Source organism: Dromiciops gliroides, chromosome 1 (assembly GCF_019393635.1).
Source record: "Dromiciops gliroides isolate mDroGli1 chromosome 1, mDroGli1.pri, whole genome shotgun sequence".
NCBI lineage: Eukaryota > Metazoa > Chordata > Mammalia > Microbiotheria > Microbiotheriidae > Dromiciops > Dromiciops gliroides.
In genome coordinates this window covers 452646384-452671642 of record NC_057861.1, presented here as the reverse complement: position 1 = coordinate 452671642, position 25259 = coordinate 452646384, and the positions used below count along the sequence as shown (strand labels likewise).

The following is a 25259-nucleotide window of genomic DNA, read 5'->3' as shown; positions in this document are numbered from 1 at the left end:
CACCTAAGAGCCATTTGAAAGATCTGGAGCATTTTAGTCTAGGAAAAAGCATTTAGGAAAAAGAGGACTTAGGGGAGACACACTAGCTGTCTTCAAATGTCTAGAAGATTATAATGTGGAAGAGGATTTATACCTGTTCTGTGTAGCCTGAGAGTAGATGTAATAAGTCAAACTAGTAGAAATGGATAAAAGCAACAAGTGGTGGATTTAGACAACATAAGGAAAAGCTTCTTGACAATTACAGCTATTCAAAAGTAGAATGGATTGCCCCGTAATTAATGGGTTTCCCTTCACTGAAAATCTTCAATTGAATACTAGATGAATCATTCTTCTAGCACATTTTAAAGAACAGTTCTGTTCAGGTGTGGGTTGTAATTAAGTAGCCTCTGAATAACCTTCTAACTCTGAGATCCTGTGATTTATATATGTGTGTGTGTGTGTGTGTGTGTGTGTGTGTGTATACATGCATGTATACACACAAATATAGACAGATAGCTAGATAGACAGACAGACAGACAGATCGATCGATCATCCATCTGGGATAATCCACTAGGGAAAACATACCATATTAATGAATCTAGTAGTAAAACTATATTAATAGGATATACTACTGAACACACATTAATGAGTCTAGAAATGGAAAAAATGGTGAAGTGCCAAAAGGACTATTAGAGTATGTTCTAAATTCATAGTTAATAAAGATGTGAAGATATTAAAAAGTAATGTTAAGCAACATACATTGGTTTACATTTTGAAATTTAAAACATATGGTAAGTATAAAATTATAAAAGGAAAGTCAGAAAAATAGGTGAAAATACTTTATTCTTTGAGAAATTAAGGAAGAATGACTGTTTTTAGTTTTAATAACAGGAATTCTGCAAAGTTATTTCATATGCTAATATCCAATCAAACAATCTTGAGGATAGCTAGAAATTATGTCTACTAATCTCATTGTTGAAGACAAAAATATTACAAAAATGTAATGGCCCTTCCCTTATTTCCACAGTGCTAGATATGTACTTGGTATTTATGGCCTATTTTATTCTAAAAGGCCCTATGGAGGACTATGAGAGTGAATTAATGTAATGCAAAATAGAGTAAATAGGAACAAAAACAAAATGATAATATAAAAAAGAGAGAGAATGGATGATCAAATATATCTAGGATGAGTTTCCCAGTCTCTTGGGTAGAAAATTGTCATACCTATCAGGTAATTCTATTCACATTCAAATTAGACAGCAGACAGGACATCAGAATATAAAAATATCAGATCTTTTTGGTTATGTTTTTCTGCCCACCTCTACCTACTAGATTCCTTCAAGGCTCAGCTTAAATATTATCTTCACAAGAAGACTGTCCTGGGTCCTGCTAGTGTCTTTCCTCTGAGATTACCTTCAATTTACAATGCATAGATCTTGAATGTACATAGCTATCTGTATGTTGTCTCTTCTACTAGAATATCTGCTCATTGAGAGCAGAGACTGTATTTTCTGCCTTTCTTTTAACACTAGTGCTTATTAGCACATTTCTTGGCACATAATGAGCACTTAAAAATGCTTGTTAATTCACAATAAATAAAATGAGCCAAACAGTTCAAACATCTATAACATATATTTTTGAACTTTGCAAAAACAATATTGAGTCATGATCACAATTTGTATTCTACCTTTCCCCTGATATTCCATAAGAAATAAGAACAGGGATTACAAAGAAGCTATACCCCAGTTACACAAAACAGTATATAGTTTTTTGTTTTTTTTTTTTTTTACTTTACCTTCCTTGTAGCTCCACTTTTGTAATTACAAGAGAAAATTCCTCAGGACCTTCAGGAAGGTCATCATCAACAATTTCAATATGGATACTTTTAGCCTTCTCCTTTGGTTCAAAGAGAAATTCCCCTACTGCAGGAATAAAATCTACGCCTGCTTCTGCGGTTCCACTTACAGTCTCATACCAGAGTTTCACTTGGCCCACATGTCCACCCAATCGAATAACTGTGACGTTAACCTAAGAAAGAAGCATTTTTTTTATTTTATTTCCATTTTGAACCTAAATGGTTTTTATTTTTCAAACACTGATTTAAATTATCTCATTAGTCATCAATATGATGTTAAAATTGTTTGTTGGAAAAAAATGAATTATGTTAGAAAGAAATCTCAAAGGTTCATAAATGTGGCAGGCTGTTCATGACTAGGAATAAATGGGCCACTGCACTTCACAATTATTCTCACATTCCTTTCATAATGTGAATGACCAAGTTGATGCAGCCATAAAGATTTTAAGCACCTAGCACCGTACCTTTTGACCTTCTGACACTTGTAGGAATTTAGATGACAAAATGAACCAGCCATATGGAAAGTCACTAGCAACCATTGTGATGTTGGCTGTTCTACTAGACTCACTTAAACTTCCTCCTCCACTGATTCCAGTGAGCTGAAACTCATAGAAACACTTTTCCTCAGGAATGCTATCATCTAAAGCCTGTAGGAAAGAACAAACAACAAAAAATATCACAAATTAATCTGTAAAATCATCATAAAGGGATCTGCCAGGCCAGACTTTATAAGATTGTATCAAACAAATGTGACATGACAGAACGGTCAGCTGCCAATACCTGTATGACCACAAGTGGCCGCAGACTGTCCATCTCGCATGGTTAATTTTCCCGATGTTTCTGCAAATTCCTCTGCAAGAGGGGGGAATATACTCCAGTATATTGTGATTTCTCCAAAAGTTCCTGGGCCACGAACAAGGCTATAGATAAAAGCACAAAAATATACACCATTAAAATAAACAAAAACGCTTTAAGGTTTCTGAAACCTTTACCACTTCATATTTTTCAATAACTATTGCATGGAGCTATATTTTTTAGGAATATACTTTCCAATAAGAATAGTACTGTCTGGCAGATGTAAATCAAACTTTTTGTTGCAGATCAAACAGTCACAAGCAAAACCAACACTTATTTCAAAAGGACCAAGTGCTATGGACCAGCTAGGTGGTACAGTGGATAAAGCACAGGCCCTGGATTCAGGAGGACCTGAGTTCAAATCCAGTCTTGGACACTTGATGCTTACTACCTGCAAGTCACTTAACCCTCACTGTCCCACAAAACACACAAATAAAACAAAAAAAAAATTAAAAAAGACTAAGTGCTAAAAGCCAAAGAGACAAAAGGGTGTCTCTTAAATTGGGCCTAAATATGGGATTCAATTCAACAAGTAGAGCAAAAAAAAAGAGCAATCCAGGCCAGGGGAATATGATGAGTAAACCCAAATGAATAAGGAAAGGAATAATAATTAGTCTAATTGAGTGGATCAAAGAGTTCACAGAGGGAAGAGTTATGAGATAAGGTTGGAAAGATAATGTGATGCCAGATCATAAGAGATGTGGAATGCCAAAAGACATAGAGTGTCAGGAGGTTGAAATTACTTGTAGATCAGAGGTGTCAAATATACACCTGAATCAGATTAAAATGAAATTTGGAAATATCTAGCAAAACAAATAAAAATATAATGGAACAAAAATATATTAAAATGATTTCTAAGTCAATATTTGGCCCACACAGATCCTGATATGTGGTTTAATGGCACCCATCTCTATTTATATTTGACACTGCAGCAATAGAGAACAGGGAACCAATGATGGCTTTTGAGCAAAAAAGTGATACGACCAGATCCATACATAAGGACATTGAAGAAACCACATATACATCTTGTAATAGGGGTCAGAGATGGAGATAGAGATTTTTGGAGTTAACTGCATAATGATTAAAGCCATTACATTTAAAATGTTTTCAAAGGAAAAAGAGAAACAAAACTGGAAGAGATATAAAAGTCCAAATCACGTGTTTTACAGATGAAGAAGCTAAGTAAGAAGTGAAGTCAACAAATGAAGGTCACCTTTTTTGTTGCTGGCTGGTTAGTTTTGGAGGGTGATTTCTTTGACATAGGCAACTCCCAATGAGCAAATTCCATCTACTCATGCATATCCAATATCATTTCACAATTTAGAGTTTTAGAGAGTAGTCTGCAGCACTAGGTGGTAAAGTGACTTGCCTAGGGTTGTTTAGTTCATGTGTCAGTGGTTGGACTTGAACCCAGGTTGTCCTAATGGAAGTCAACTTTTTATCCACCATGCCATGCTGCTTTTTCAAAGGTCACAATATACATGGTTAGTTTCAGAGTCTAGATTTGAACTGATTCTAGGTACTGCCCTTGTCACTGCATCATATTGCACATTTCAAGCTAAGTTTTCATTAGCAATTCAGCTAATCACTTTGCAACATTTATTACTGACAGTTCTTTACAACATCAAGATAACACAGAAAAGTCATCAGATAAGTCACTTAAAATACAGAGATAACAACAAGGAAATAGCCTCTCCAGGCATTTAGACAACCAAAAAACCAGTTAGGTAGACATGATTTTGGAAGAGAAAAAGCATAAAAGCACTTACCTAATTAGAGCAGTGCCATTATATTTTGCTGAGGGCTCCCCAATGAAACATTTCTAGATGATGGGGCTATCCCAACCTCTCCAGATGCACCTTTTTCTCCCTGTATGACAATTGCTGCTCTACCTAGGAGAAAATAAGTTTTCAGTACAACTCTTTCTAAGAATGAAGTCTATACAATGTCTCCTCAGTACTCCATATTATATTCCATGAAATATAGCATTAGTTTACTGACCTCTAAATATAACAAAAAAGGAAAATATTGGATGTTGGAGGGGATGTGGGAAAACTAGGATGCTAATCCACTGTTGGTGGAGTTGTGAAAAGATCCAATCATTCTGGAGAGCATTTTGGAACTACGTCCAAAGGACTATAGAACTGCACACCCTTTGATCCAGCAATACCACTGCTAGGTATATATCCCAAAGACATCCCCAAAAAGAAAAAAAAGACCTATTTGTACAAAAATATTTATAGCAGCTCTTTTTTGTGGTGGCTAAGAATTGGAAATCAAAGGAATGACCATCAGTTGGGAATGGCTAAACAAACTGTGGTATATGATGGTGATGGGATATTATTGTGCTATAAGAAATGACAAGCAGAATGATTTCAGAAAGACCTGGAAAGACCTGTATAAACTGATGCATAGTGAAATGAGCAGAACCAGGAGAACATTGCACACAGTGACAGCAATATTGTTTGATGAAGAACTATGAATGCCTTAACTATTCTCAGCAATACAATGATTCAAGACAATCCCAAAGGCCTAATGATGAAGCATACTATCCACCTACAAAGAAAGAACTGATATTGATGGAACAAAGAGTGAAGCATGCTTTTTTCACTTCTTTTCATTTTTCTTTATTCAAATTTCTTGTACAAAATGACTAATATAGAAATGTTTACATAATTGCACGTGTATAAGCTATATTTGATTGTTTACCACCTTGGGGAGGGGAAAGGGGAGGGAGGGAAGAAGGGAGAAATTTGGAACTCAAAACTATAAATAAAAAGGTTTATTATTTTTTAAAAATATTACAGGCCTCTTCAACTTAAAATTAAGTGCTCAAATTGTATGCTATTGTTTATATTCAAAAATGAAACTACTAACTCATATTCATTGAGTGATGTGGTCTGAGTGGTTCTTCTAAAAGCTATGATGTATTTAATTCATCTCTACCCTCAGGACTAGTGTCATACATTTATAAGATGGCAAGCTGGAAGTAGAAGTATAGTCTGGAGCAAAGGAATAAACTGAAAGCACCTACAATCTATAGATTTCAGCCAATGACTTTAGTATCACGAGTACAATCTTTAAGAGAAAAGGCTAAATGACTATATACTATGCAAGAATACAGTTCTCAGACAAGCCTACAGAGTGAAAGAGCTTATCTCTCCAAGTAGATGAACAAAGCAGTGATGATAGTTTTCAGTGGAACACTCTCTTTACAGAGTATTCTCAAGGCTTTGTATGGGAAAGTAAAGGAGTAGCAGTAAATCACAGGTTAAAAGAGAACAGCCAGGTACATATCCGCCTGGCATCATCCTTCCAGATGTCTAACAAGGATCATCATGCCTGCATACCAAAATTTCTGTGACTACTTTTCAAGCACAACTGAATAGTTTAAGAACCATTTCCTGGATAAATATAGGATGCTTCTGCCTAGAATTCATGTGCAGTTTAGCAAGATCAAGACTGAGTAGGAGAGAAGTGTTTGAAGTTTTGTTTTGTTTACCCTTTACAGATCCATAGATTATTTGTCCATAGACAGAAGGGGAGAAGACAGAAGTGAACATTATTTGTTTACGTGAGGCAATTGGGATTAAGTGATTTGCCCAGGGTCACAGAGCTAGTAAGTGTTAAGTGTCTGAGGTGGATTTGAACTCAGGTCCTCCTGACTCCAGGGCCGGTGCTCTATCCACTGCACCATCTAGCTGCCCCAGAAGTGAATATTTTTGAAAAGTAAAAATACCAAAGCAACGCCATTCACATTACATTAAACAACAAATTACTGCAAGAATATTTTTCATGTAATGAAATGTAAACAAATTAGGGCTTTCTACATTTGTTAATTTCTGAGTATACAATTATAATTTTTAGGGAATTGATGTAAGTTGTAAGTTAGAAAAGAAAAGTTTTACTTACCATTTACTGGTGATATTTCTGCATCATCAAGGGAGAGGCAACTGAATGATGAAGCTCTTATCACCTTCCAAAAAAGTATCTTGAAGTGCATGTAAAACAATAGTCTTCTGAGACTCATTCTATATCAAACGAGAGAATTGGGAAATATTTTCAAGATGATACAAAGACAACCAAAACTTCACTTAAAAGGTATAATTAATAAGAGATTTTATTTGCAAGTAGAAATGTTCCTAGCATTTGGATCAGTTTTTTTGAATAAAAAGTGACAAGTAATTTAACTTCAGAAAATAAATGACTAACTCAGCCATTCATATTTAGATACTTTATTCCTTTTAAATGGACACTGAGTAGATTTCCATATTTAACATTCTTGAATTTTAAAAAGCATATATGGGAGGAGGTAGGTGGCGCAGTGAATAGTGCACAGGCCCTGGAGTCAGGAGGACCTGAGTTCAAATCTGGCCTCAGACACTTACTACCTGTGTGACCTTGGGCAAGTCACTTAACCCCAATTGCCTCACCAAAAAAATAAACAAACAAAAAGAAGCATATATGTTAAAATATACCATGAAAGAGAAATTTCTTAAAAGCATGTATTAAGTATGAAGATTGATCTTCCCAACAATACTTAAATTAAATTTCTGAAGAGAATAAGAGAAAATCACAAAATGACATATCTATTTGAAACAAGAACACAGAGACCCATAATCTTCTGATGATAGATATCTCATAATTATAAAAACTGACCAAAAATCTGCCCTAAACTATTTATTATAGATAAGAATTATCCTGTCAGAAATTTCAATGTATATGTCATCAGTCCCAGGCCTACACTTATTAATGTTTTGGTCATGGAGATGACTTCCTGAATGGAAGAATGTTTGATCACAGTCAAAATGGTCAGTTAAGGAGAGGGGGATACTCTGACTCCTTCAAAGAGTTTTTTTCCTATATAAAGTATACCAGGAAAATGCAGGGATATTCAAGATTTAACACTGTGACAACCATTACCAAAAATATAACACAGAAAGCTAGTTGTTCTATTATTTTGCTCTCTACTGCTGGCAAACTCACAGAGTCCTTCTAAAAAAGTTTCTTTATAATATATCAGTCATATTTCCCTCTAATATGACATTATAATCTCTAAAAGAATAAAACCAGCTTAAACTCTATCCAGTACAAATGACAGGATTCATACTATAGATGCTATATAAGACAGAGTGTATACTTTTGGTGGAGGTTGGAAGATGACCCCTGAGTCTCTCCAACTCTGCACCTCTATTATTTTATGATTCTATGACATGTTTAGTACATAACCTCTACCTTACATTTAATGAGTACATGAAACTGTTCAATACTTTCAATAGATCTTGGTCCTGAAATTTACAAGGCAAAATTGACTGCTCTAAGGTGTTCAAGGTGTTTCTACCTTACCTGGATATTTGGCTGCAAAAATCACCTCTCAGGTCAAACCTCTTGGCTTCTTGTTTCCAACATCAAAGTCACACTATTGGTATTTTGATTCAAGGCCCACCATATACTCATGTTATTTTTCCAAATACTCTGCTTGACTCATTTGGTCCGATCACTGCCTTTCTCTTTGTATTCTCTTCAAGTTCAAAGTCTGAACCTCCCTAAGTTTCTTTCCACAAGTTAAAAAAACAAAACTGCTTACCAAGTACAGTTGCTCCAAATGTACATCTTTTAGGATATACTTTTGGCCACCTCAAGCAACTAATCACACAAGCCAGGAAGTGTATGATACTTGTATCTACTAATAAGCAAACTATTCCAATAAAAACCTCTACTCTTCCCACAGAGATATGTCATGTCAATATATACTTTTGAATTTGATAATCACATTTTGAAACTGGCTTATTCCCTATTCTCTTATCTTTCCTCTTAATTCATATTCCTTTATTAAAAAGTCAGTGTTCCATAAAACTCTAGTTGTACTATGGTTAGTTGAAATGATTATCACACTAAATAATATTACTACTTTAGAAAGTGAAACCAATCTAATCTGGAAAAACACACATTTAAACACACACGCACACATGTATGTATGCACACACATACCAGGAGGACTATTCCTACTATACCTCCTCAAATGAATTGTTCCATTCAAAGGACTTAAATCATCTCGTGCTGCTTCCTCCAGAACCCATAAAAGTTGGACTGCTCCTTTTCCTCCTTGGTCCGGGTAACTGTCAATGTTACATATGAGGAAGGATCATCAGCTGATAGGGCTTCAGAAACTGTTACCTGCAAGCAGGAATTACACAAAATTAGACGGCAGAGAAAAAAAGGGAAGGGAAAAGGAATATAAGAACATCATCTTCAAGTTTAGAAGATAGTTATTACATAAAATGGAAGTATTCGAACTGTAATAGCTTCCTCACCCCACAATGCAGGGAATTTGGGGGATTCTAATTTCCAAAGGTTTTTTTTTTTTGAGATTTCTGAAATTAATCTCCCAGTTTACCTACTACTCTTTAAATCAATCTAATTCTAAATTAAGCAGCATCACCATTTTAGATGTCTATCAAGAAGTGCTTTCTCAATTACAGACTGAAATGGACAAATGTTCTCTCTTCTTATTGACAGCAATAAACATTCCTGCCCACTGTTTGGTGGCAGGTTAAAAAGGCAAGTTAAAGGGCAGCTAGTGGTGCAGTGGATAGAGCACCAGCCCTGGATTCAGGAGGACCTGAGTTCAAAATCCGGCCTCAGACAATTGACACTAACTAGCTGTGTGACCCTGGGCAAGTCACTTAACCCTCATTGCACCAAAAAAAAAAAAAAAAGGCAAGTTAAAAAGGCATGCTCTTGGGAGTAGCTAGGTGGTACAGTGGATAGAAAGCAGGCCCTGGAGTCAGGAGTACCTGAGTTCAAATCCGGATTCAGACACTAACACTTACTAGCTGTGTGACCCTGGGCAAGTCACTTAACTCCAATTGCCTCACACAAAAAAAGGCATGCTCTCTGCTATTGATATTTTACAGAAAACATACTCAAAACAACAAAAAAGAATCTAGCACTACACTGGACATAAAGAATAAGAAGCTGAAGACAAATTCAAGAGACAATATTTTTAAGTTGATTTTTTTAGTAAAATAATCAACGTTGAGGATTTTGTGGCTGTGACCATAGGATATATTACCCTATCCAGAAATAAACATCAGAGATTATAACAGTAATTAAGTCAAATAAGTAATAACAATTACTTTTCAAAATTATAAGCATGTAAATGTATGCAGCTTATTTAATAATAAGGGTTGGCACATAGTGCTTTAAGGTTGGCAAGCACTTTACATATTAACTCTTTGATGCCCCACAACAGTCCCATGAGATACTTGCTATTATTATCATCATTTTATAGATGAGGAAACTGAGATCCAGAGAAGTTAAAAACCTTGCCCACAGTCCACAGCCCAATAAGTGTCTATGGCAGGATTCAAATACAGGTCATCCTGATTCTAAGTCCTGAATTCTATGCACTGTGCCATGGGAAATTTATATTATAAAGCTAAGACCAGAGATGTGATGAAGATGGAGGTGTTGTAGCTGGTCCAGGGATCCCTGCTCTTCAAGGCTTGAACAATGACTTTTGATCCAACCTCAAAAGTCAATGGCAGGGGCAGCTAGGTGGCCACAGTGGATAAAGCACCAGCCCTGGATTCAGGAAGACCTAAGTTCAAATCTAGCCTCAGAAACTTGACACTTACTAGCTGTGTGACCCTGGGCAAGTGACTTAACCCTCATTTCCCCACCCCCAAAAATAAGTCAATGGCAAATCCCCCAAATAGAGGGGTTTTTTTCAACCACGAAGAGCATATAAAAACTACACAAGAGAGGTAGCAATGTCCTTTTCTTCTACTGATGCTGACAGGAGATTAAAGCAAGTTAGTTTGTAGAGATTTATGAAAGTGGGTCAACTCCAGTTATATCTTGTGGATACTTTGATCAACAGAATACTAAGATTTCCTATTCTGTTTTCCTCGGGGTAGTAATTTTCACCCTGAGAAACACTGAGCTGCTTTTGGACTAAAATGTAGCCACAATTACATTTATCTACTATGTTTACAATCTATAATACCTTCAAACTGCTTGGAAGATTCTGATAGTTGAATAATGAGATTTGACTAGCAAATGCTAGTTTCATTAATAGCCCTATGTTCCTAGTCTAATCTAATCATTAATTCTATTTAAGGCTTCAGGTCCATAATTTTTTGTGTGAGGCAATTGGGTTAAGTGATCTGCCCAGGGTCACACAGCTAGTAAGTGTCAAGTGTCTGAGGCCGGATTTGAACTCAGGTCTTCCTGAATCCAGGGGCAAGTACTCTATCCACTGCGCCACCTGGCTGCCCCATGGGCCATTAAATTTAATGAAAGTAAATGAAAAGGTCACTAAAAAGAAGCCAAAATGAGTAAATAAAATAAAAAACAAATGTTTTATAGGAATAAGTCAAGAAAGTGTTAACACATTTAATAAGAATTAAATTGGAAAAGGGCCTTGGAGTAGAACACTCCTATTTAATCAGACTTACAGTCCTTTCTTCAAATCCAAACACTCCAATGGAGAATCATTTGGTGGAATACCAAGGGTCACTTCAGTATCAGCACCAAGCCTGGCACCTTCAGTCACACTTATTAAGGAATAGGTGAAAGTTTCCAAAGACTCAACTTTGGTATCATCAATTATGGAAATTTCCAGTACTGCTGTCAACTGGCAAAAGAACACACAACACTGAGAGAACAACCTTCTATGGATTTCAGTTGAACTTTGAGACTTTGAATCATAATGGCTTTCATTCGTTTAGCTGCAATGTTCTCATACCTTTTAAAAGGAAGTAGCAGATTTTTCTTTGGGGATAGATAAAAGGTCTGTTGACATAGTATTTGTATCAATATAATAAATAAAATCCTAGTTTATGGAACCTCCCCAAATGAGAGGATTGCTGTTATTCTCAGCTCTATTGATTTACCTGGTGACCTCTAAATTAAAGGGGATATAATAATAAAATCTCTGAAATCCCTTCTCTAGCTCTAGCATTCTATGAATTCTGATCTAAATAGAGCTCTGAATGCCTTGGTACCCCTAAAAGTCATCATGACACTAAAACCAGACCTTGAACCACAACCAAGGGAGATACTTATTGAAATGACAAAAGGGCCGTTGTTTTTTTTTTTTTTTTCCAGCATCATAGCAAGGCAAGAGGCAACTGTGGAATAAAAATTCAAACAAATGCCTTTGGCTTCATATCTTTGCTATTTGAGCTTTTTGGCTGAAGAATGTGAGAGAAAAATCCTTTACCCATTTTTTAATTAAATAGCCCCCATCAAACGTTATCTGGAACAGATGTGATAAAAGCTGGAGAATGACTTAGCTAAAGTCGAATTGTGTGTCAAAGGCAGTAACAAGGATTAAGCTGTGGTATTCAGATTATCAGTCTGAAGAGCTAAATCAAATGTTTCTCAATGCTAAATGTCATTTCTCAAAATATTAAATGCTTATATTTTAGTGTGCTGTGCATTAACATTAAAGATTCAATGGTATAAAGCAATGGGATATGTGATCAGTATAATAACTATCCTTCCTAAAATAGAAAACTAAATTTATGTTCTAAAACCATGAATTTTAAAAACACACTGTTGAAAATCTCTCCTATCTATATCTGTGCTAAAAACTGTGCAACATATAAATAACATTGGCCCAATTTGGGATTTCAATACTTGTCACAAAAAATGCCCTAATGTCATAAACATGTCCTTAATTAGAAACATTTCTTATATCCTTGAGGGAGGTTTTGACACTCAATTTAGCATATATGTTTAAAAGTAATTAAGTTTCTGTTGTTAAACCTATTTATATTGTTATATTCCATAAGAGGCACACTTCAAAAATTTATATGTTTGACATTCCAAAATTCAAACTCCGTCAGAGTCATAAACCCAAGAAAGCTTAAACACTGGAGAAGAAACTCACTAAACCATCTTTAACTCAAATATCTAAGAGCCTTACATCGTGAACAGAGATGTCTTATGTGTATGATGTTAGATTAAGAATGAACATGGAATGAAATAAATCATTGATTTTTGATACAGTACTATATTTCTTCTAAGACACCTAAATCTCACCTATTAAAGGTATTGAAGAGCATGATTAACATTGGAACATCACTTGAGATTGTCATTTTAAGAGAATAACATAGCCTTAGCCTAAATTGTATTTAAAAATAGAATCTATATCCTTTAGAGAAAGTTTATTTTTCAAAATACTAACAAAAGAAAATGTGTATACTAAAGATATCCACAAATGAGAAAGAATTTTGATTGCTTGGGCAAATGCTATCAGTCTTCTCATTTTGGGGCAGAAACTAGTGTTTCCCAAAATAATACAATAAATCAAAGCATATTATATAAATATATCTGTGCAAATCCCAAAGCAGTAGATTGGATTTGGGTAATCTTGTTATTGCAAAAAATTGAAAATGCTATCAACGGCTTACATCTTTTTATAGTTGCCAATTAATGCATTCTTATTCATTAGAATGTAAAGACTTAGCAAATATCTTCAGGTTTTACATAATCTAAAATGTCCATTTTTTAAGGTCATATTTCTGAGAAAATGTCTTTAATGTATAAAAAATTATTTGTTCAAATTTAGAGAGTCAAGGAACATAGGGACGGGAATTGTTACAATTTCATCTTTGTATTCTCAATGCCTAGTCCAGTACCTGTCACATAAAGGTTATTAGTAAGTGCTTCTTTATTTACTGGTTGATTATGTCTTTGTGCTTGACACAATATGACACAGGGAGATTTGTTAGAGGTACTTAAATGATATATATTGCTTTCATGGACAGAATTTAAACATGGCTTCGGATACCCATGAAATGCTTAGGTTTTCATACTTGTCCATCCTCAAATGTGAGAATTCCATGTGACGGCATAAAGTCTTCTAGGTCCGCACTGTCAGGTATTACTTTCCAATAAACATTTATGATCCAAAGCTTCCTGCCAAGTCGAACAACTGTCAGCTTAAGCACATTCAATGGCGGTGGTACTTCATGGACAATAATAACTCCATTCATATCCTAGAAATAAAGAATAAGTTGAAGAGCAAGATAAATGTTAATTTTTAAATAACAAAATATTCAACCTCTCAAAGTGAACTTTTTAATATCATCTGTTGTCCTTATTTATCTTTTGAAATGTTTTAAATTTATCAATTAAAATTTAATAGCAGGGCAGCTAGGGTGGCACAGTGGATAAAAGCCCTGCCTTGGATTCAGGAGGTGACCTGAGTTCAAATCCCAGCCTCAGACACTTGACACTAGCTGTGTGGACCCTGGCAAGTCACTTAAACCCTCATTGACCTGCCCCCCCCCAAAAAAATTTAATAGCAGAAGCAGCTAGGTGGCGCAGTGGATAAAGCATGGGCCCTGGATTCAGGAGGACCTGTGTTCAAATCCAGCCTCAGATACTTGACACTTACTAGCTGGGTGTGACCCTGGCAAGTCACTTAACCCCAATTGCCTCACCCCCCCCCCAAAAAAAAAACAAAAAAAAAATTTAATAGTAACATTAAGATTTATTCTTCAATATAAAGTATTTTCATAGCTCCAGACTTTAAAAATAGTACTTACTAATAAAAGATGGAAAGAAATTGCCAAGTTCACTTGTCTAGGACCCGCACTAAGAATATAACCATTAATAATTTTATTAAGGAATTTAAGTCAAGTATGATCATTTTCCATGGACTCAGATTTTTGGTGCGCAATAACACATTTTAATATTGACTAATCTAATTCCCCAACTTATAAGCTACGGACATAAAGGCAGAGCGAGATGAAGTGATATGTCCAGGGTCCTACCTCTAGCTAAGTAGAAGAACTGGGAATTGGAACCCAGGTCTCCTGATTCAGTGTGTTTTCCACTAGACCAATTATTATAATATTTTGCAAACAGGAAAGTTCAACAGACAACCTTCAGCAGAAAAATTCCCCTACATTTTAAATATTTTAAGGTCTTTCTTACCCTGTCAATGCTGAATTGAAACACTCCTCTTGGATCATCATTTACTGCTATCACTATCTCAGCTATTTCTACCCCAGGTCTCTTTATACTTGGTTGCCCTCCAGAGAAGTCTGAGTTCACTAGGTTGACATCAGTAATATTGATAATAAAGCCTTTCTTCTAACTCTGGAACATCATCCTGAATAAAAGAAAAAGTTCTGATTTTAATTTATTTATTCTTAAAATATATTCACTTTGAGAACCTGAAAAGGAATATGAAAGGATGAATGGATAACCTTGTATACACAAATGTAGCTCTTTAATTATTGGTTAAAATGATAAAATCATGGAGGTCAAGATTTCCAAGCCATTTTGATATGCCAAAATCCACTATCTAAAATGCCTAATTTTTTTTTTTTTAAATGCACTCCCTACTCTTCCTGGACTCATCCAAATCTCAATATCTCATTGAATCATACATTAGGTTGGTGCCATTTCAAAGTAACCCTGACAGTATTCAGAAGGTAGTCTAGAAATATCATAACAAATATAAACTAACAAAACATAATATAACATAACATATTTATGCTATTCTAACAGAAATTTCTCAAAAGATTTTTTAAATAGCACATGTGATTTGAACTGTACTCCAGAAATTAAAACTCTCTAATATAATCCATTAACCCATAAATTAAAGAAAATATGTAGAAAAATATTTATAGCAACTTTTTTGGATCAAAGAACTAGAAAGAGAAGGGTGCCCATTAATTGGTGGGTGGCTGAGCAAATTTTGGGTGTATGAACATAAGGGAATATTATTATACAATAAGAAATGATAAAAGGAATAGTTAAGTGGCAACCGGGAAGACCTGTATGAAGTGAACAGAACCATAAGAATAATTTATGTAACAACAACAGTGTTGCAAGGAAACATAAGTTCAAAGACTTAAGAACTCTGATCAATACAATGCCCAACCATGACTCCAGATGACTAATGAGCAAATATGTAACCCACTCCTCACAGAGAGTGACAGACTCCTGGTGAAGAATGAGACATATGTTTTCAAATTTGTTCAATGTGTAGAATTTTCTTTTTTTTTCTTACTTGACTCTGAATATTTATGAAATAGATTTCTTTTTTCTTTTTTTTCAATGAAGAATGTGTGAGAGAGGGAGAGAACTAATGATAACGAAGCAAAAAGGGGAAAAGATCATTATAACATTTTTAAATGCATAGAAGAAAACAGAAGGAAGTTCTAAAGAAAAGAAAAGCAGAGCATTTTGAAAGTAGCATGTTGAATTCATTTCATACTTTAAAAATTAACCAGTACATAAAAGAAATAAACAGTTTCATAGATGTTGCTCTGTTCTAATTGTATGTAGAAATGTTCATTTGTTGTCTGTTAAATTTGGAATTTAAAAAATTTAAAAATAATATCTATAGATTCTATTTTACAGGGCCATTGTCAGAGTCAAATAATAAGTACTTTCTTTAAGAAAGTGCCTTTTTAGTTTTGACAGCTGTTTTCTTCTTTACAGCATGAGTCTTATTCATTTGGAGAGGCAGCTGTGTATGAGTAGATAGAGAGCTGAGCTTTGATTCAAGGAAGAACTGGGTCCGAGTCCTATTGTGTGAACCCCAGAAAGTCCCTCTTAGTGCCCTAAGCAATGCTCTAAGATTATAAATCACAGAGAAAGCACCAAGCAGCACTGATAGAATCTCTTCACTCATCAATCCAGTCCCATTCCTAGCTAAGGTCTTTATAGATTGATCACAGAATACAAAGTGAATCCCTTCCAATCTAAAAAGCCAAAATAACCAATTCATTCTAGTCATAGGTTTAAGTAACAAATCGAATAACACAATAACTGACTCAATCTGGCCACAGACCTATCTAAAAGCCATAGTACAAGTGGTAAAAAAGATAAACCAAGCTAAATGCCAACATATGCAATGTCTCTAATAGACCATACAAACAGCAAATATCAAATTACATAATGCTCAATACCAGAAATTTTGTATATACAATAAAAATAACTTTTGCCTTGAGGGGTTAAAAAAATTGAATACCTTTCTTGTAACAACAACAATAATAATAACAATCATTTTGAGTCTGGATTTTGTCTATGACTTCATTAGTCTATAGAGAATTCTAAATGATGAAAGCCAATCTACCAGTGTAGAACCCTGACAACAATAGTTGCTTTTTCTATAGCACTTTAAGGTTTATAAAGTTTCTTGAACATCTTATTTTCATTTCAGCCTCACAACAATCCTAAGAGGTGGGTGCTCTTGATATCACACCATTTCAGATGAGAAAACTGAGGCTAAATGACTTATTAAGCAGAGCATTTGGGTTGGTGCAGTGGATAGAAAACACTGGACCTATAGTTCAGATATGGCCTCAGATACTCTCCAACTTAATAGATGAGAAAACTGAGGATCAGAGATGAAGTCACATACTTGGCCACTCAGCTACTAAATGTTAGAACCAGGACTCACCTTGAGGCCTCTTGACACCAAATCCAGAGGTCCTTTCATTACATTGTTTTATACTATGTGCATCCTGATATCTAAAACTTCATACCCCAATAACTCACCGAAGAATGATGACTTTAGCATACACAATCGCTGCATTTTCTTGGATTATCATAATGTTTTCTTGCAGCATATAATCCTCATTCTCAGTAGCTTGATTATCAGGATGACGTGACAAATTGGGTACAGCTACCAAGTGAACGGCAATGTCCCCAAGTAAACCTTGCTCTCGAATAAATTAGTTAAATGAACTATAGTGGCTATCTCTGTCAAAATAACAAGAACAAGGTGAGTCAGTTTTTTCTTTTCTCTCATCAACATTATGCCATGTGATTTTGGTACTTAGGAAAACCTCTTAGTCCTTAGGAACCAGGCTTTCCAAAACAATCTGGGATAATAGGCCCGCAGGAAGTGGGGAGAAAGACATAATCACATTCCTATCAAGATTCATTCCTTGAGTGATCAGTGAGATTATTAAGAACACACTACATGTAAGGTGTTATTAAGTAATGGAGGGAAGGAAGGGGAAGGGAAGAAGCATTTATATAATCCTTACTATTTGCCCCGCACTGTGCTAAGCACTTTACAAACATATTGCATTTGATCTCGCAACAATCCTGCAAAAGAGGTGCTATTTTTATCCCCATGTTATTATCATGAGAAATGAAGACAAAACAGAAAACAAACCTTGCAATCAAGGATCTTAAAATATACTGGAGTAATAGAAATTTGTTCTTAATAAGTAAGAACAAAATAAGTAGAAGATAGAGATGCCACTAAACTCTAAGACAATGACTATCAAACTTGTTCCTAGTACAGTATTATTCTTTATGTGACATTGAGGCATGCTACTGGAAAGTTGCAAGACTTGCAAGTGCATGTGAGCTTATAAATTTTGTTTTGTTTTGTTTTGTTTTTTGTGAGGCACTTGGGGTTAAGTGACTTGCCCAGGGTCACAAAGCTAGTAAGTGTCAAGTATCTGAGGCTGGATTTGAATACAGGTCCTCCTGAATCCAGGGCCCATGCTTTATCCACTGCGCCACCTAGCTGCCCCGAGAACTTATAAATTTAAACTCCATATAATTTGTGGCATAGCTGATGGGAATTTAATAAACACCTTTTGGGAATCATTGATCTGGAAAAACTAGGAAAGACTGCCTGACTGATTATCTAATGTCAACAATTCTAATTGATATTTCCTGGTTCCCCTAGAGTGTAACTCAGGAGCTGTTAAGGATGGCTTTGCCTATGCACCCCACCCCACTTCTGTGTCTCCTTCCCCAATCCCTACCCTCCAAAGCTGTGTTCCTCCATAGGTGCATTCTCCTGTAGTAATATCTAATCAGCTAATCTTTGAATATATTTTTTACTTTACAAATAAATGTTAATATAAATATCAAATAAATTGCAGGATATCTTATCAACATGCTTAGTTAAGCAATTCAGCAAACATTTGCTATAAACTATGGTGAAAGACACTATGGGGGATACAAAAATTAGTAAGTCAGGATTCCTCACCCCAAGCATAATGCAAATACTAATTATAAGTGCTTAGAAGATTCTTTCAAAATTAAAAAGAAGTTTCTGGGTTAATTAAATGGTTAAGTTTTAGATGGTTAATTTTAAATGGTTAAATTAAATCCAATGTTTCAATAAGATTTTTTTAAGCTATTAAAAGCATCTACTATTTGCAGAGTACTGTAAGCCCTGGACAAAATTTATAGAGTTTAGATAAGTCACAATCTTATTTGGTATGTGACTTACAGTTGAGTATCATCTATGAACACAGTGAGTGGAACTTGTCAATGAATATCATATTACTCTGTATTCTACTAAAACTGCTCATTGATTCTGTTCACTTAGGTGAGTATATAAATACAGATGGGGGTGGCACATAAGTAATTTTCCATTACACATTAAATTCTAAGTTCTTGAAAGTGGGGTTTTTATCTTAATAGAAAAATTTTAGAAACAATAAACATGTTACTGTGTTACATACATTTTATGTAGCAGTTATCCAAATAATTCAAAGCCTTTTTACCTACATTAAATCACCATGAATGAATTAGCTACAAAAACAAAGAAAAGATGATTGGCCACCTTGACTAAAGGAGTTGGGTAAATAATTTTTGGAATATTGATGCTTTGGATCATATTAGAACTATTTTAGAGATAAATACCATAACCATTTGGAAGACTGTGATGACTATGGCCTGAAAGTTATCATTAGGAAAAAGTCTCTCAATGTGGAATGTCAGGGAGAGGGGAGCAGGGGTCAGGTAGAGAAAGGAGAAAAAGTACACCAGATTGAGAAGACTTCAAATTGTCTCTCTCAAAGACTAATTTTTAAAAATACATGTCACTAAAACATTTACCATTTCTCTCTGCAGTCAACTTATTTCATTGAGCAGTACTACTAAGATGACCAGTGGATTAATGGGCATTGAAATACTTTGACTAATGAAAGTAATATTAAACTAATATAGAGTATCAAACAGAAAAAAAACATAAAATGGGAATAAAAATTACATTGTATAAAGTATGATGGATTAAATTATCACAAAATGCTTCTATTTAAATACTTCCAGGTAGGGGAAGAGGGGAAGGAACTGGGGAGTGAGTGAACCTTACTATCATCAGATTGACTCAAAGAAGGACTAATATACATACTCAAGTGAGTATAGTAATATATTTTTGCCCTGAGGGAGGAGAGGGAGATTAAGGGGCGGGAGGGGAAGGAGGGAAGGGCAGATTGCGCGAGAGAGCAGTAAAAAGCAAAATACTTTCAAGGAAGATAAAGATATTCTGCATAACTGCACAAGTATGACATATTGAATTTCTTGATTTCATAGGGAGGGTTGAGGAGAAAGGGAGGAAGAAAATCTGGAACAGCAGAATTAGCTCAAAGACCTTAAACTCATCAGACTTGGCTCATGGAGGGAATAACATTCACACCCAGTGGGGGGAGTAATCTATTTAACCCTACAGGAAAGTATGAGGGGAAGAGGATAAGGAAGGAAGGGTGAAAAAAAGGGAGTGCAGAGTAGGGGAGGGGACAGTCAGAAGTAAAACACTTTTGAGGAAGAATAGTTTAAAAGAAGATGGAAAATAGAGTAAATATCATGGGAAGGGAATAGGAGGGAGGGAAATATTTATGATGATTGAATATAATGGCAAAACATATGGTACCCTACTTTGGCTGGGCTAATGTGAAGAAACTTCTTTGTCAAGTTAAGGTACTTTATTTAGGTTATGATGAACAGGATACTATCATAAAAACCTGAAAGACCTACATGAACTGAAGCAGAGTGAAATGTACTGTATACATAATAATAGCATAGTGTAAGATAATCTGCTGGGAAGAATGTTGTTATTTTCAGCAAGGCAATGATCCAATATAACCCTGAAGGACTTATGAAAATGTCAACCCATCTACAGAGAAAGAAGTGATAGTATCTGAAAATAGATGGAAACACATTTTTTTTTTTTTTGGTGAGGCAGTTGGGATTGAGTGCCTTGACCAGGGTCGCGCAGCTGGTGGGTGTTGGGTGTCTGGGGCCGGATTTGAACTCGGGTGCACCTGGTTCCAGAGCCGGTGCTCTGATCCACTGTGCCACCTAGCTGCCCCTGGAAACACATTTAAAAAAATATTTTTCCTCTTTGACAATTCCTCAACCTGAAGTTTTGGGGGGGTTTTTTTGACTGTTTTCTCTTACAACCTAGCTAATGTGGGACTGTTTTCCAGACTACTCATTATACTTTATTTTGAAATGCTTGAGTTCTAGTGGGTTGGGGGTGGGAATGGAGGAGGAAGAGAAGTTGAACACAAATTTTTTAAAAATTGATGTTAAAATTTTGTTTTTACATATATTTATGGAAAATAAAATTCTATTCAATAAAAAAAAAGCCACAGAATTTCAAATATTCTCTGAATGACTCTGGCCATTCTATAGTTTCTTCATTTTATTTGGGGAGAGCTAAATGAAGGTATGCATTTAAAAATAAAGAAGTCAAAGGAAAAAAAATACTTCCAGGTCGGGCAGCTAGGTGGCACAGTGGATAAAGCACCAGCCCTGGATTCAGGAGGACCTGAGTTCAAATCTGATCTCAGACACTTGACACTACTAGCTGTGTGACCCTGGGCAAGTCACAACCCTCACTGCCCCACAAAAATAAATAAAATAAAATATGTCCAGGTTTATAAGATTCACCTTCGGGCTCTAATACTGTAACAAAGAGAGAATCAGCATGCAGGCAACCACACCATATGGACAGTCATTTGGGAGTGTAGTAATTACAGCCTTGTTCCTTCTGGGATCAATGGTAGCTCCTCTTATGGGGTCTTGAATCCCTTCTGTGGTGACATGGATTAGTGTTATAAACAACATCTCAGATAATTCTGGGATGTCATCAGCAAGAACTGACAGAGTGATGGTCAACAGTGCCTGGCCTTCAGAAAATGAAATCTAAAAAATTAAGAGAAAGATATGTCATTGATATTGTTACCACCAACTGATTCTACAGAGACATTATTCATATCATTCAAAAGGAACACCAATAAGTATGCTTTATTGAAATCTCTCACTGGCCCCATATCACAGTAACTATGTATACGATGAGGCAGAATGTAATTTCAGAACCAATTCAGATTCTCTTTTTACTGAAAGTTAGAGGAAAACCTGGTTAGGAACAGGAATCCATTTCTAACACTTAAGGCTAGTAAACTATACAGAGTCAAAATGCCATATGCTGCTTTATGTCTTTTATTAAAGTAAATACTCTCCTGGAATATAGGTCCCAAATTACAGCCTTATTTGTTAATGGTAATACAGGACAGGGAAATCATAAATAAATAACATCCACAAATTATCTAAAAATGTCATTGCAGCCTAATAGCTTCAACCTTTTCCCCACAAAACCTTTTGCCAGAATTGTTATTCATTTCCCTTAATTCCCCTGTGCATGCTCCCGTTGGAATGTGTTATTTAGCAATGAAATAAGGGAAAAAGGAGAAGGAAGAAAATCAGCTTGCTGGATAATCCACAAACCCAATATGCATTTAGTAAATGAGCCAGAGAGAGTTTTTAATATCAAAATGGAAAACAATTTATAGAATACTTTTCAGGAACTAACAATATTGTAGAATTAAAGTAAAAATAAATGAAATCAAGTTTGCATAGTTAAAAAAACACAACACTACATATTATACTGTTCCCAGTGTTTTGTGTACTGTGAAACACTGTATCACAATAGAACCTTTACATGACTTAAGATAGTTTTGAATATTAATATTGCCCTTGCCATTTTACACTAGAGCCCTTGTTATAAGGGTCATTGAAATGCGTCTGCCTTAGAGGTCAGAAAGCTTTACAAAATAGCCCTATTGTAACAGGAGAGTGGAAAGGTAGGCCATATAGGTTGAACTTTGCAGGACATACACACACACACAGGCACGGTTATTCTCCTTGCAATGCTTTAAATTTCTAGCCCTACCTTATTTCAAACTATGAGTCTGAATTGTGGCACTCCTTCTTCTTCTGATTTTAGTGCCTCTATCTGTGGCTTGCCTTGGCTTGGCTTCATTTTGATTTCCCTTCACTCAAACTTCAGTTTGCCTCAGTTTTCTCAACCATAAAATGAGAATCATAATAGCACCTACCACCCAAGGTGTTGTGAGGATCAAATGAGATAACTCTAAAGTTCTTAACATAGTGCTTGGCACAGAGTAAGAGCTTTATTATAAATGTTAGCAATTAATAATAATAATAATAAATTATTGTTATTCTTTACCCCAGATCTTTTATCTTTCTGTATCCATCCTCAGAATGGCAAACTGATTGTTCTATCTTCTGATTACTTCCTTTCTTGATATAGGCAAGGCCCCCTCTGGGTTTCAATTTCCTCCCATATAAAATGATGGGGTTGGGGCAAGCTAGGTGGCACAGTAGTTAAAACACCAGCCCTGGATTCAGGAGGACCTGAGTTCAAATCCAGCCTCAGACACTTGATACTTACTAGCTGCGTGACCTTGGCAAGTCACTTAACCCCCATTGACCCACCAAAAAAAAAAATGATGGGGTTGAGTTAAACAGTCCCTAAGTCCTTTCCAATTCTGAATCCATGATTTCCATTTGAGTATTGGCATTCCTGATCTTAAACTGTTCCCAAACTAAGGTATAGTGGCTCAGAATGAATGATGACCTGAGGCCTTTCATAAGATACTTGTCAACATGGTCAAAATATGAATCAGGAAATATGATTTAAAACCCAGTTCTCTCTGTTTCTTCTTCCCTAAATTTAGGGGTTGGGATAGCTGACCTCTGATACCTCTTTCAGCTCTAAACATTCTACAGTGAATTTCAGGTTAATCCAAGAAGTCAATTCACCTATTTCTTTGCAGGTTTCTGACAAAAAGGATCTACTTTAATTCACATACTTTTATTAAGGGCACCATGCAAGGTCCCCTCTGTCAAGGACTTCAATATTCTACTGGGTGATATATGTACAAGCAAATACATAGATGTTTTCAAGATAAGTAAACACAAGATAAATCAACATAATATAATTTGGGGAGAGAGAGCACTAGCACATGGAGGGTATCTGAGAAAGGCTTAATGGAAAAGCTAAAAACTGAACTGAGTCTTGGAGGAAATTAAGAACTTTATGCAACAGAGGCAAGGTATGTATGCATTCTCAGCATGAAGAATAGCTCCTCTGAAGTCACAGAAACGAACACAGATCATCAAGGACAGGGAACAGAGATTGTTCAGATTAGCTGGAACTTAAGGGAGAAAGTGATATAGAATAAAGAGCCCAAGGGAACTTGGAACCAAACTGTAGAAGATATTAAGTGACAGTCAGAAAAATATAATTTACTCTACAGATAATATAAGGAGCTGCAAAAGATTTTTGAGTTGGGGATAGGGTTCCAGAGTTGAATGTAAGCTCCTTGGAGGCAGAATTTTTTTCAATTTTGTCTATTTTTTAAACTCCTAATAAAATTCATACTTAAGTCACTTACTTTTATATGTATTCCATGTGCTAGGCACTTGGGAAACAGATACAGAAATCAAAACAATTCCTGCTCTCAGAGAGTATATTTCAAATTAGATCATGTCACCTACTCAAAAATCTTTTGTGGCTCCATTATAGCCACAAATAAAATATAAACCCTTTTGAGTGTCACTTAATGGCTTCCACAGTAAGCTCCACCTACCTTTTCTGACTTCTTATCTCCCTTTGAAATAAATAAAACTCAATTTAAATTTTTTTCTCATTCATTGATTAATTAGGTTGTTTCAACTTGCCATTGACCTTTATTATTAGTCTAGAAAAGAGTACAGGAACTTAGATTATATCGAAATCTGAGCTGCTTCTCTGGATCCTTCAATAAGTAGTACCCCTTCACTAAAAAAGCCTGACCTCATGCTGAATTCCATGTTTCAAGTGATTGGCATTATAGGTAATACTCCAAAGGCATATAACAGAAGCCTAATAGAAGATATTTAGCATCTCTCAATACCATCACTGTATGGGGAATTTCATTGTAATTTCATAAATTACATACCAACTCCTGATGTGGAAATATGTCACTAATACTTCCAGTAGCTACCCATTCTACTGTTATCCGACCATATGTTCCTTTTAAACGTTCAACATTTAAGGTTTATCAGGTTATCCTGTTCCATTTCTTCCACTTGTTTATATATGAATTCTGAAAATGCAGAGGAATAATAAACATATTAGTCATTTGAAATTGTATAGCCAGAACTGTGTCCCTTATTTTAATATTATTGACTTTCACAAAATTACATGTCAGATATAATATGTAAAATGATACTATCCATAGTGAGAAAAAGGCACCAGTTGGGAGAGTTAGGAGACTTGGGTTCTACTAAGCCCTGTCCTGCCATGGCCCTTGGTGAGATCACCAAAAATTCTCTGGGTTTTTAGTTTCTTCTTCTATAAGAGGTAGCTAGGGCCTAGATGGGCCTAGCATCATGAAGACCCAAGTTCAAATCTAGCCTCAGACACTCACATAGCTGTGTGACTCTGGCAAGCCTCTATCTGCCTCAGTTTCCTCGACTATATTATAGG

At 35.5% G+C, this 25259-nt stretch overlaps 1 protein-coding gene across 1 annotated transcript in view; it reads right to left on the bottom strand.

Moving 5' to 3' along the window:
* Positions 1-25259, bottom strand: part of ADGRV1 (adhesion G protein-coupled receptor V1) — a 786537-nt gene that overhangs the window by 563752 nt on the left and 197526 nt on the right. Inside the window, 20 exon segments of the mRNA XM_043996987.1 lie at positions 1775-2007; positions 2299-2489; positions 2624-2754; positions 4459-4504; positions 4507-4577; positions 6598-6638; positions 6640-6720; positions 7925-7977; positions 8681-8797; positions 8800-8866; positions 11152-11180; positions 11183-11330; positions 13519-13701; positions 14645-14797; positions 14799-14822; positions 17221-17426; positions 21374-21415; positions 21418-21628; positions 24730-24828; positions 24830-24876. Coding sequence (XP_043852922.1) covers positions 1775-2007; positions 2299-2489; positions 2624-2754; positions 4459-4504; positions 4507-4577; positions 6598-6638; positions 6640-6720; positions 7925-7977; positions 8681-8797; positions 8800-8866; positions 11152-11180; positions 11183-11330; positions 13519-13701; positions 14645-14797; positions 14799-14822; positions 17221-17426; positions 21374-21415; positions 21418-21628; positions 24730-24828; positions 24830-24876 — 2173 coding nt within the window.